This window comes from Panthera tigris, chromosome B3 (genome assembly GCF_018350195.1).
Source record: "Panthera tigris isolate Pti1 chromosome B3, P.tigris_Pti1_mat1.1, whole genome shotgun sequence".
NCBI lineage: Eukaryota > Metazoa > Chordata > Mammalia > Carnivora > Felidae > Panthera > Panthera tigris.
Genome location: NC_056665.1, coordinates 109,705,045 through 109,717,922, shown reverse-complemented (window position 1 = coordinate 109,717,922; position 12,878 = coordinate 109,705,045). Strand labels below are relative to the sequence as shown.

General features: G+C 39.5%; 1 protein-coding gene across 1 annotated transcript in view; it reads right to left on the bottom strand.

The window, feature by feature from the left end:
- Window positions 1-12,878, bottom strand: part of SYNE2 (spectrin repeat containing nuclear envelope protein 2) — a 283,558-nt gene that overhangs the window by 223,682 nt on the left and 46,998 nt on the right. Inside the window, exons 10-13 of the mRNA XM_042989863.1 lie at window positions 12,603-12,740; window positions 2,873-3,037; window positions 2,144-2,256; window positions 998-1,160 (exon numbers count right to left, since the gene is read on the bottom strand). Of these exons, the coding sequence (XP_042845797.1) occupies window positions 998-1,160; window positions 2,144-2,256; window positions 2,873-3,037; window positions 12,603-12,740 (579 nt within the window). The remainder of the gene's footprint in view (window positions 1-997; window positions 1,161-2,143; window positions 2,257-2,872; window positions 3,038-12,602; window positions 12,741-12,878) is intronic.

Genomic DNA, 12,878 nt, shown 5'->3' with positions numbered 1-12,878 from the left:
TCTTATTTCACAACTTTTATTAATATTGAATAATTTTTATTAGATACATGAGAGTATGTTGTAAATAGATAACATCCATCCCACAAAAACATCTGAGTAACTACCATTAGTCAAATTATGATGTGTCCTAAGCAAGCAAATTCTGCTGTTGAAAAATACAGTTAATTAAAAGCTCATATTTACTGTATACTTATTAAATTCCAATGGTATGATTACTTAAATGGAAAAATGAAAAATCAAAGTAGGAAATACATTCAAAACCTAGCCAAATTGAGAATGATGTCTCCTATTCAGGAACGTACGGTGTTTAAATCATAAATTATTAAATAAATCTGTCTTGATTGTGTTCAATTTTTGCACTGAAATTTACAATCTTGGATTTTTCTTTTTTGCCACTCATTCCAAAAAAAGGGAAACAGAAAGAATGATATTAATTTCTAACTGCAGAAATGACATTTCTAGGATGCTTTTAATTTACAAAAGAACATATTTATATTTAAATCATTTGCAACATTTTTTCCCATTAATTTCAAGAGCCAACCCCTTTCTCCAAAAATAAGCCCCAAGACAAAATGTACTGTCTTTCCCACTCTTACAACTCGAAAGGCTAAGATTAAAATGTTCTAAAAAAAAAATTAATTTTTGAATGAAACCATGAATCTGAGTGGGAAAAATTCTTAAACAAGACATCCAGTAAGTGAATGCTGAAATTTTTAATAACCTGAAACTTTTTGTAACTATTATGTTAATTAGCCTGGTTAACAGAGTCTTCCCTGTTGTGGTAAATAATGTGGTTTTCTCTTTCTTACTCCTCCCAGTGTCTGTTATTTGGCTACCTAAAATTCTGTTCTGTAGGCAGTTTTAAGCTAGTGAAAACTACCAAGAAAACTCATCTCAAAACCTGGAAAGGTAAAGGGAAACTGTCTTAAGGAAAACTGCAAACTTAGCACCCAGACATGGAGAACGGTTGTCAAAGACACAAATTAAAACAGCTTACATGCCAGTCTTCCAGCAACAATTCCACAGATTCTTTGTTCCCATATTTGACGTTCCAAACATCCAATTTGGATTTTACTTCATCTAGCAAACCAAGAACTGTGCACTTATAGTAATGAAATTCTAGAAGTGGAATGAATTTTTCGCCCGAAATGTTGTTGATTCTGGAAAATATTTCAGGTTTTAGAATTTAACTTCATATTACTGCCCAAATGCGAGATAATCTGTTTGGCATTTCTAAAAATATTGGGCCTTTGGCTTTTTATTTTAAACACATGGAACTCAGATGTATCCTCAAAAAAAAAATTTTTTTTTTTTAAGTAAGATGTACTACCCCCAACGTGGGGCTTGGATTCACAATCCTGAGATCAGGAGTCACATTGCTCTACCAACTGAACCAGCCAGGTGCCCCCCAATTTTTTTTTTTAACAGAGTAAAACAAATATTGTGGCTAAGAATAAAACAACTATTTCTGAGAGGAAAACATCTAATAGAACATTATCTGAAGAAACTATTCCCCTGTAGAAAAAAAATCCTATACTAAATGTTAATCTCCAAAATATTTTACTAAATTTGTAAACTTTTGTATAACCGAATGCAACTATAATTTCAACATTTACATATTAAAACGGCTTTCATTATTAAGGCTAAAACCCTTTTATTATCATTGTAATAAGTTGTGTATGAATAATGAGAAAAGAGAGGATGATGTGGACAACCATCAGTTAAATAATCTCTATATTTATAGTATTTTAGAGTTTACGAAGTACTTTCAGATACCTCCTCCTGTCTCACCCAGTATCCTTGTGAGACACGAACCGGGTGACTATCATTATTCTGTATTTACAAATGAGGATACATGCTCCAAAAGACAGTAACTTGGCCAAAACTCAGATACGGAGCTCGGTTTCTGACTCCATTTCTAGAACTTACCCCACCACCATATCCTACCATCCAACGAAAAAGGACGTATGTTAGTATGATGTAATGTTACTATTACAAAAGATGTGAAGGTACTGTGAATCAAGATTTAAAGAATCCTTGTCAGAAATTATCTAAAAATCTATACTTTTCTGGTCCCCGTAGCATCCTGTTAGTGCTCAAACACGAGTGGCATCGGCAGTGGTGAATTGGTAGTGTTACAAACCGTGCTTTCATTTCCTCCAATTTCTTAGGTGATACCAGTGGCAAATTTTTTTCATCTCTATTTTCAAATGCCAGAAGAGTATGCGAATGACAATCAAATTTATCCATCAGATTCTGAAAAGAAATTTAGCATGACATCAACCAGACTTTTTGCCAAACACTGTAACTGGGGGTTCGTTAATCTCACTTGCTCTGCGTGTGCGCTGCACCTTTTGTCCAAAAACTCACAAAGCCCTTACTTTTTTTTCACTAAAGCTTGGCCAGTGCGTAATTTCATCATAAATGCTTTACACTGGAACATTTTACAGAGAGACAGACTGTAGTTTCTTTGGTAAAAGCATTATCCAAACCTTTTGTTTTGGGATTTATTTGTGATTCCTTTGTGAGTTCGCATGCCATAAATGTCGTCTATCAAATTCCTTCATACCATTTTGATGAGAACCCACTCTCTCACATTTTACGCCAGTCTCTTTCCTCCTTTTTGGTCAGGCTTTACAGTTGCTTTAGAACTGACTGGACTCTATTCTTACTGTTTCCACCTTGAACTAGCACAATGCCCATAAAGAAGTGAAAGTATCTTCTGGCTCCCCAAAATCCCCAAGGGAATCATTCCAAACCACCCTCAAAGAGGCACTGTATTTCCTTCCCTTCTCTCTAGGACAACGTCTTCCTCAAGAAGAAGTCCCTAACAAAGCACAGATTTTCCCATGTTTCTTTGTTATTTTCCAACCTTGATTAAAGTCATTTTCTCTTGTATTAGAGCCACAGCTTCACAATAATCCTGGGAAGCTGGCAAATCTTCATCGATAAGCTCCTCTACCTCCTGGAGCCAGGCTTCGATTTGATGCAGTGGTGAGGGCAAGGCATCATTCAGCTCCCTTTTCCACACATTAATCTGAAAAAACAAACATCAGCGCTTCACTAAACATTCTTCTGAAGTTTATTTCTTTGCACGCAGTTTGTTTAATACTTCAAAGTTTCTCTGATCCATTAGTCAGGGAAGTCTTTCTCAAATGGGCAAACTTCTCAGTTCTGTACATTTGCTTACCTGCTGATAGAGAAGATCATTTGTTTAAGAGCAATAGAAGGGGGCACACGAAGGGTGTCTGGGTGGCTCAGCTGGTTAAGCATCTGATTCTTGATTTCCTCTCAGGTCATGATCTCACAGTTCATGGGTTTGAGCCCCATATCGGGCTGTGTGCTGACAGCCTGCTTGGGGTTCTCTCTCTCTCTCTCTCTCTCTCTCTCTGACCCCCCCAAAATATGTAAATACACTTAAAAAATAGATATAAAAGGGAGCACAAGGATAAGAATGAATATTTTGATAAATCCATAATCAGTTATGAGAGGGAAATTAGAACTATTTAAAGCACCCCTCAGGGCACCTGGGTGGCTTAGTTGGTTAAATACCTGATTCTTTTTTTTTTTTTTTTTTAATTTTTTAAATATTTATTTACTTGTTGAGAGACAGAGAGAGCGTGAGTGGGACTGGGGCAGAGAAAGAGAGGGAGATACAGAATCCGAAGCAGGTTCCAGGCTCTGAGCTGTCAGCACAGAGCCCGATGTGGGGCTCGAACCCACCAACCATGAGATCGTGACCTGAGCCGAAGTTAGATGCCCAACCGACTGAGCCACCCAGGTGCCCAAGCATCCGATTCTTGACTTCGGCTCAGGTCATGATCTCATGCTTCGTGAGTTTGAGCCTCACACAGGGAGGGCTCTGCGCTGACAGCACATAGACTGCTTGGGATTCTCTCTCTCCTCTCTCTGCCCCTCACCCACTCCCTCTGTCTCGGTCTATCTGCCTCTCTCTCAAAATGAGTAAACGTTTAAAAAAAGCACCCCTTTAAGCAAGGGTAGACTGTTATATAGAAGGACCATCATCTGAAATGTTGTATGGCCTTGTGTTCTCTGACTTTACACCTACACCTCACGCTCAGATTTACAGATTATTTTTCTCACTAGTACTAATCATATATTCACATTACACATCTCTACCGTACCTCCTGAATATCTGTCCCTCACCGAAGCCCCCCACAATCCAGGAAACCTCTTCCTTCCTCAGCCCTCCCTGCATGCACAAGAGTCACACAAATGCCAACTGCCTCTTTCCCCAAACACCGACTGCACTCCCAAGGTGTTCGCACTCCCTGTCCCTTCTACCTGGATGCTTTCCCCATTAAGCACCATCAGAACTCACCTACTCCCACATTCATTCATTCATTCAGCAGACACTTATAACCTATTGTGCTAAGAGCTGAGCATAGGCTTCTGGAATGGAGAGGGGACATGTAGTGGTTGTACCACAAAGTACGGTGCAATGAGCACTGAGACCCCAATGAGATGTACACACATTTGAACACTGGAGCATTTTAAATACATGTGCTCAAAAATTTAAGTAAGAAACAGAATAACACATAACACCGATTTACGCAACTTAATAATACAGAAGCACATAAATACGTTATGTATTTGGCAAGAACATACGAAACGAAAAGGCCTAAGGAGACGGGGAAATGAAAGGAGGGCATGGGTATAGAAAGAAATAAACACAAATTAAACAAGTAAATAAAAGTAAGAGTAGGGCCTTGCCTAGACCCATATGCCATGAAGGGAAGAGTGAGTTTAACACAACTCTCTACATCTGACGGTCAACCAGATAAAAACAAATAAACAAACAAACGAAAACCCACAGGTCTTGCCTGAACCATCTAGTGGGAAGCAAAGTGCATGGTTACAGTGAAATGTAGTCAGCAATATAACAGAGCCAGGCAGAGGGGCCCAGGGAAGATCCTGGAAGAACACTGATTCCACACCAATGCCCAGACTTCTTTTTGTTAATTTTTAGTTTTTAATTTATTTTTTTGTTTCAAGTTTTTATTTAAATTCCAGTTTGTTAACAGTGTAACATCAGTCTCAATTGTAGAATTTAGTGATTCATCACTTACATACAAAACACAGTGCTCACCACAACAAGTGCCCTCCTTAATCCCCATCAACCCTTTAACCCATCCCCTGCCCACTTCCCCTCCAGTTACCCTCAGTCTGTTCTCTCTAGGTAAGGGTCTGTTTCCTGGTTTGCCTCTCTCTCTCTTTCTCTCTCTTTCACCTATGTTCATCTTTTTTATTTTTTAAATTCCTGAGGCAAGGGAAACACAAGCAAAAATAAACTACTGGGATTTCATCAAGATAAAAAGCTTTGGCACAGCAAAGGAAACAATCAACAGAACTGAATGGCAGCCTTCAGAATGAGAGAAGATATTTGCAAATGACATATTTGATAAAGTGTTAGTATCCAATATATATAAAGAACTTGTAAAACTGAACATGCAAAAAACAAATAATCCGGTTTAAAAAATGGGCAGAAGACCTGAATAGACACTTTTCCAAAGAAGACATCCAGATGGCTAACAGACACATGAAAAACAAGCTCAACATCACTCATCATCAGGCAAATACAAATCAAAACTACAATGAGATGTCACCTCACGCCAGTCAGAACGGCTAACATTAATAACTCAGGCAACACTAGATGTCAGCAAGGATGCGGAGAAAGGCGAACCCTCTTTACATTGTTGGTGGGAATGCAAACTGGTGCAGCCACTCTGGAAAACAGTATGGAAGTTCCTCAATAAGTTACAAATAGAACTACCCTATGATCCAGCAACTGCACTACTCGGTATTTACCCAAAGGATACAAAAATACTGATTTGAAAGGACATATGCACCCCAATGTTTACAGCAGCACTCTCAACAATAGCCAAAGGGTGGAGAGAGCCCAAATGTCCATCAATGGATGAATGGATGAAGAAAATGAGGTGTGTGTGTGTATATATATATAACACACACACACACACATACACACACACACCACGGAACATTAGCCATAGAAAAGAATGAAATCTTGCCATTTGCAACGATGTGGATGGAACTAGAGAATAATGCGCTAAGCCAAGTAAGTTGGAGAAAGACAAATACCATACGATTTCACTCATATTTGGAATTTAAGAAACAAAACACATGAGCACAGATGCCAAGAATTCTTAAGCAAGATAAAAATCCAGCTGCTAGGCCACGTCCTTTCCTGAGGACCCCATTTAAGAATGTGGTTTTTTTGGGGCGCCTGGGTGGCTTGGTCGGTTAAGCGGCCGACTTCGGCTCAGGTCATGATCTCGCAGTCCATGAGTTCGAGCCCCGCGTCGGGCTCTGTGCTGACAGCTCAGAGCCTGGAGCCTGTTTCAGATTCTGTGTCTCCCTCTCTCTCTGCTCTTCCCCTGTTCATGCTCTGTCTCTCTCTGTCTCAAAAATAAACGTTAAAAAAAAAAAATTTAAAAGAATGTGGTTTTTGATCTGAACTCACATGGCTCTATTGTGGATTTTTTGGCATTCTTACTCTAAAGACCACCCCCCCCCCATGAAGATCATGCACAAATTAAAATGTGTTTCAGTCAAATGGCTTCCTCTATTGAAAATAGGAGTTTTTAATCTGTGTTTCTCTTTCCCTTATAGTTCTACTAAATGAACTGCCACTGCTCTTTAACTTAAATTGATTTTAAATAGAGGAAAGAATAAGCAAAATTACATTTTTTAAAAGAAAAGGGTTATTTGATTCATCATTAATTGACTGAAAAACATTTACTGGGTGCCACCATGTGTAAGATAAATATCAAGAAGAAACATTCAAGGAAATGCCCAAGTATAAAGATTTTTTTCTTAAGTTTATTTACTTATTTTGAGAGACAGAGAGAGAGAGAAGAGAGAGAGAGAATCCCAAGCTGACAACACAGAACCTAACACGGGGCTTGATTCCACAAACCATGAGATCGTGACCTGATCCCAGATCAAGAGTTGGACACTTAACCAACTCAGCCACCCAGGCTCCCTGGAAGATGTTACATGAGTAAAAAGCTAGGCTTAAGCTAGAAGCATTAAACATTATAGTTTTCACATTTTTTTTTTTGTTTGTTTTTTTTTTAGGTCTATTGAGGCCTAATTGACAACATAGTAAGATATTTAAAGTGCACATCATGGTGATATGATACACCTACACATTGTGGAAGGATTCCTAGTATCTAATTAACACACCCTCACTTCGCGTATTTACCTCATTTACCTCTTTTTTTCTTTTCTTGGTGAGAACATTTCAATTCAACTCTCTTAACAAACTTAATGATACAATACAGTGTTATGAAGTGTAGCCACTATGTTTTACATTAGATCCTCAGACCTTACTCAACTGCCAGCTGAAAGTTTGCACCCTTTTACCAACTTCAATCCCTCCTTTCCTCCATCCTGACTACCGCTTTTATCCTGTTTCTGTGAGTTTGACTTTTTTTTTTAAGCTTCCACACATAAGGAATACTATGTAGTACTTTGTTTTGCTTTAGTTGCTTCAACTTTATCTTCTCAAACGACGTAGGACAAAAGACAGCTCTGTAATCTTAAACCGTTAAGTATACGCCATTAAGCCTCCAGTTGGAAAATCATGAAAAAAACTGTTTTCATCATTATGAATTTTTAATACGCGCTTTCAGTATACCCAAATAATTTGTACATTTGCCAAAATAAAATAAAATAAGCCAGAAAGTTGATGAGTGAGTTAAAGAGAGCCTAAGAACAATATCTTTAATCCAACTGATATTCTTTTCGCAACTGAAAGAAAGCTGAGTATGTTTTGAATGAAAAGGAACGTGTGCTGCCTGAGGGCTGTACTCTTGTTTATGTAACGGTCAGAAGGGGAAAGATAGAAGGCAATAATTACCTTTTACTACTCTTCTTTTTCACTTACCATAGAAAACTGGCTCCATACTTTTCTTTTTTAGTTTTGGAACTTATTTTTGAATTTAGTTGAAAATTTATATCTGATCTGAGCTGATCTTGTCAGGTCAAAATAGCATAATGTTGGAGCGCCTGGGTGGCTCAGTCGGTTCAGTGATCGACTTCGGCTCAGGTCATGATCTCGTGATTTGTGGGTTTGAGCCCCGTGTTGGGCTCTGTGCTGACAGCTCAGAGCCTGGAGCCTGCTTCAGATTCTGTGTGTGTGTCTCTCTCTGCCCCTCCCCTGCTCATGTTCTGTCTTTCTCTCTCAAAAAAATAAACATTAAAAAAAATTTTTTAATTAAAAAAAACCCATAATATTGCTATTTTGCATAGCTGGCTTAAAATGAAACCATTTACTGTGATGCCTTGAGGTAACTGTGTGCTCAAACAACTGAACCAGAAATTGTCTAGATGGTATTGACTTTTCTGTACCTGAAGGCTGTAAAATTAATACGTCTCATTTGCCACACCAAGACAAGGAGCTGTATTATAACGGAAGAATGGATTTTCAAGCTACTATCAATTCGTGGCACTGAACTCTTGCAAAATAGTGGGTTGTTTTTTTTTTTTTAATGGTTTTTCTCATTATGTTGGGTACTTTTTCCCAATCACGTTCAATAAAATTAGGCCAGGTGTTTGTGGCCTGGAACACTGTGAACTCTGCAGACAAGATCTTCTTCCTCTCGTGTTTTGTTGAGGCCGTGTAACCGGGAGCTCCTGTCCTTCTCAAGGGTCAGTTTCAAAGTCACGATGAGAACACGAGCAGGGGACACAATGAGCCGGGCCACTTGATGGGAAGGTTTCCGGAGCTGTGCTAGTTGTCCCAAATTAGGTACTTGGAGATGGTGGCTCTTTTAAGCTACTGGACCTATTTACCACCCTTCATAAAGGATGTGAAAAATGTATTCTGAAAACAGGCTGGCACTGTTGACAGCCGAGAGAGCAGGGGCCAACAGGGATCAACAAACTTTTCCAGGGCCAGAGAGAATTTTTGACTGGCAGACCATAAAAATCTCTGTTGCAACCCTGTAAATCCACCAAAAATCACTTAATTATCCACTTAAAATGCGTGAAGGGTATGGTATGTAAATTATACCTCAATAAATACGTTAAAAAAAAGAATGAAGGCAAAATAAAGACATTTAGAAATCAAAGAAAACAGAATTTACCACCCACAGACCTGCATTGTAAGTTTAAAAAAGTGTTTCAGGCTGAGGGAAATAAATTCGGATGGAAACTCAAATCTCTCCAGAAAAGAATGAAGAACATTGGAAATGGTAAATATCTAGATAATTATAAAAGACATTTTTTTCTGTTAATTTCTTTAAAATGTAAGATTGTTTTTTAAAAAATTTTTTTTTCAATGTCTTTTATTTATTTTTGGGACAGAGAGAGACAGAGCATGAACGGGGGAGGGGCAGAGAGAGAGGGAGACACAGAATCGGAAACAGGCTCCAGGCTCCGAGCCATCAGCCCAGAGCCTGACGCGGGGCTCGAACTCACGGACCACGAGATCGTGACCTGGCTGAAGTCGGACGCTTAACCGACTGCGCCACCCAGGCGCCCCTAAAATGTATGATTGTTTTTAGCAAAAATTGGTAACATGGTCTTGGGGACTTTAAAACATTTGTTTGTGGCATAAATATATTTATATGTAAAACAACTATAGCACAAAGAATGACAAATAAATGAATCAATTTAACTGCAAGATTTCTACATAAGAAGTTGTATGACAACTTAGAAGTTGTGTAAGTAGACTGCAAAAAAAGTTGTTTTAAGTTTATATATTTATTTTGAGAGAGAAAGACAGTTCGAATGAGCAGGGGAGGGGCAGAAAGAAAGAGAGAGAGAGACAGTTCAAATGAGCAGGGGAGGGGCAGAGAGAGATAGACAGTTTGAATGAGCAGGGGAGGGGCAGAGAGAGAGAGAGAGACAGTTTGAGTGAGCAGGGGAGGGGCAGAGAGAGAGAGACAGTTTGAATGAGCAGGGGAGGGGCAGAGAGAGAGAGAGACAGTTCGAATGAGCAGGGGAGGGGCAGAGAGAGAGAGAGAGACAGTTTGAATGAGCAGGGGAGGGGCAGAGAGAGAGAGAGAGAGACAGTTCGAGTGAGTAGGGGAGGGGCAGAGAGAGAGAGAGAGAGACAGTTCAAATGAGTAGGGGAGGGGCAGAGAGAGAGACAGTTCGAATGAGCAGGGGAGGGGGAGAGAGAGAGAGAGAGAGAGAGAGAGAGAGAGAGAGAGAGAGAGAGAATCCCAAGCAGGGTCTGTACTGTCAGCGCAGAAGCGCAGAGCCCGACACAGGGCTTAAACCCATAAACCGTGAGATCACGACCTCAGCCAAAATCAAGAGTTGGACACTTAACTGACTGAGCCACCCAGGAGCCCCAGACTATAAAAAAATGTAAATGTATATTGTAGGCTCACTAAAAACCTGATAGAAAGCAATAGAGCCAAAAAGCCTATAGGGGCACCTGGGTGGCTCAGTCAGGTGAGCATAGAACTTTGGTTCAAGTCATGATCTGGCAGTTCATGAGTTCAAGCCCCACATCAGGCTCGCTGCTATCAGTGCAGAGCCCGCTTTGAATCTTCTGTCCCCCTCTCTCTGCCCCTCCCCCACGTGCTCTCTCTCTAAAACAAATAAACATTTAAAAATTAATCAGTTAAATGTTTTAAAAAAGGTCAATAGATAAAATGAAATTCTAAAAATATCAACATAATCCAGGGCGCCTGGAACTCATGGTTCATGAGTTCCAGCCCCACGTCGAGCTTGCTGCTGTCAGCCTATCAGCGCAGAGCCTGCTTCAAATCGTCTGTCCCCCTCTCACACTGCTCCTTCCCTGCTTTTCGTCTCTCTCTTAAAAAACAAATAAAAACATTTTTTTAAATATTAACATAGGGGCGCCTGGGTGGCTCAGTCAGTTAAGCATCTGACTTCGGCTCAGGTCATGATCTCACGGTCCATGAGTTCGAGCCCCACTTCGGGCTCTGTGCTGACAGCTCAGAGCCTGGAGCCTGCTTCAGATTCTGTGTCTCCCTCTCTCTGACCCTCCCCTGTTCATGCTCTGTCTCTCTCTGTTTCAAAAATAAATAAACGTTAAAAAAAAATAATAAATAAATAAATATTAACATAATCTAAAACAAGGCAGGAAAAGAAAAAACAGAAATACAAAAAAACAGAGGGAATAAACAGAAAAAAAGAATAAAATGGTATACCTAAATTGAGCCATATCAATAATTCCATTAAATATTAACTAAGATCTCCAAGTAAAAGGTAGAGATTATCAGAATGGATAAGAAAGCAAGATCCAACCATATGCTGCCCATAAGAGATGCACTTTAAATATAAAGACTCAGGGGTGTCTAGGTTGAATGTCCAACTCTTGATTTCAGCTCAGGTCATGATCCCAGGGTCATGGGACCAAGCCTAGTGTTGGGCTCTATGCTTAGCATGGAGCCTATTTAAGATTCTCTCCCTCTTCCTCTGCCCCCTTCCCTGCTCACACACTCTCCCTCTAAATAATAATAAAAGAAAGATAAAGACTCAAATAGATTGAAAGTAAATGAAGAAAAAGACATCCCACACAATCAGCATAAGACTGGAATGCTCATATTGATATCAGATTAAGTAGACACCAAGAAAAACAATATTATCAGAGAAAATGGGAATATTTCATACTAATAAAAGTGTCAATTCTTCAGGAAGACATAACAATCACAAACTAATAACAAAGTTTTGAAATAGATGAAGCAAAAATTGACAGAATTAAAGGAAGGATCCCATAGGTTTCAATAGCCATCCCTCAGCAACTGATAGGATTACTAAGCAAAATGTCAATCAAGACATAGATAATATGGGGCATCTGGGTGGCTCAGTAGGTTGAGCATCTGACTTCAGCTCAGGTCATGATCTTGCAGTTTGTGGGTTCGAGCCCCACATCAGGCTCTGGGCTGACAGCTCGGAGCCTGGAGCCTGCTTCAGACTCTGTGTCTCCCTCTCTCTTTGACCCTCCCCTGCTCACACTCTGTCTCTCTCGCTCAAAAACAAACAATAAAAAAAAAAATCTTTTTTAAAGACATAGATAATCTGACACGATCAACCACCTTATCTTAACTGATATCTATAGAATGCTGTGTCAAATAACTACAGAATACATGTTCATTTTAAGTGCAAATGGTATTACACCAACATGCTCTATGTCTCGGGTCATAACACAAATCTTAATAAACCGAAAAAAATTGAAATCATACAGATATATTCAGACACACATACACAAGCATCTTCACACATTCTCTCTAGGCTCATCCCTAACCCCCTCCGAGAATCTACTGATAGCTACACAGGACACCGGTCCACGGAAAAGGTGAGGCTGGTCAGTCAGAATATGGATAATCTACTCTGGCAAGGCAATCATTGACAGCAAATATAAAAACTTTGGACAAGCAGCTTTTCCAAGCAGAATGCTCTAAATTCCTATTTAAATATCAATCACTGCCCACATGAGACCCTGGAGAAAATAAAAGCATACTCTCCCAAGTTTCTGATGAAGCATCTACTCTTTTACAGCATTCCTCATGGAAGTCTAATCATCCAACAAACAAAGCTGCCCCACGAAAATGTTCTACTCAACATAACACGGTAACCTGGTAGTTGAGGCCATCCCAGACTTCTCTCAACTGTAACTGATCTTCATTCAGCTCATCCAAGTTCCTTTCTATTGGCAGGATGTCCAAAAAGGGCTCTTTTCCTTCATTGAAGGACTCCAAAAAGGACAGCAGGCTCTACCATCAGAAGAATATTTTAAAGACAGAAATTTTAAATCAGTTAATATAAGGTAATCCGCTATTTTAAGGTCTATCACTGCAGGTTATGTTTAAATTTTTACTTAAAGAGAGGTACGATTCCCTGGATTCAGGGTC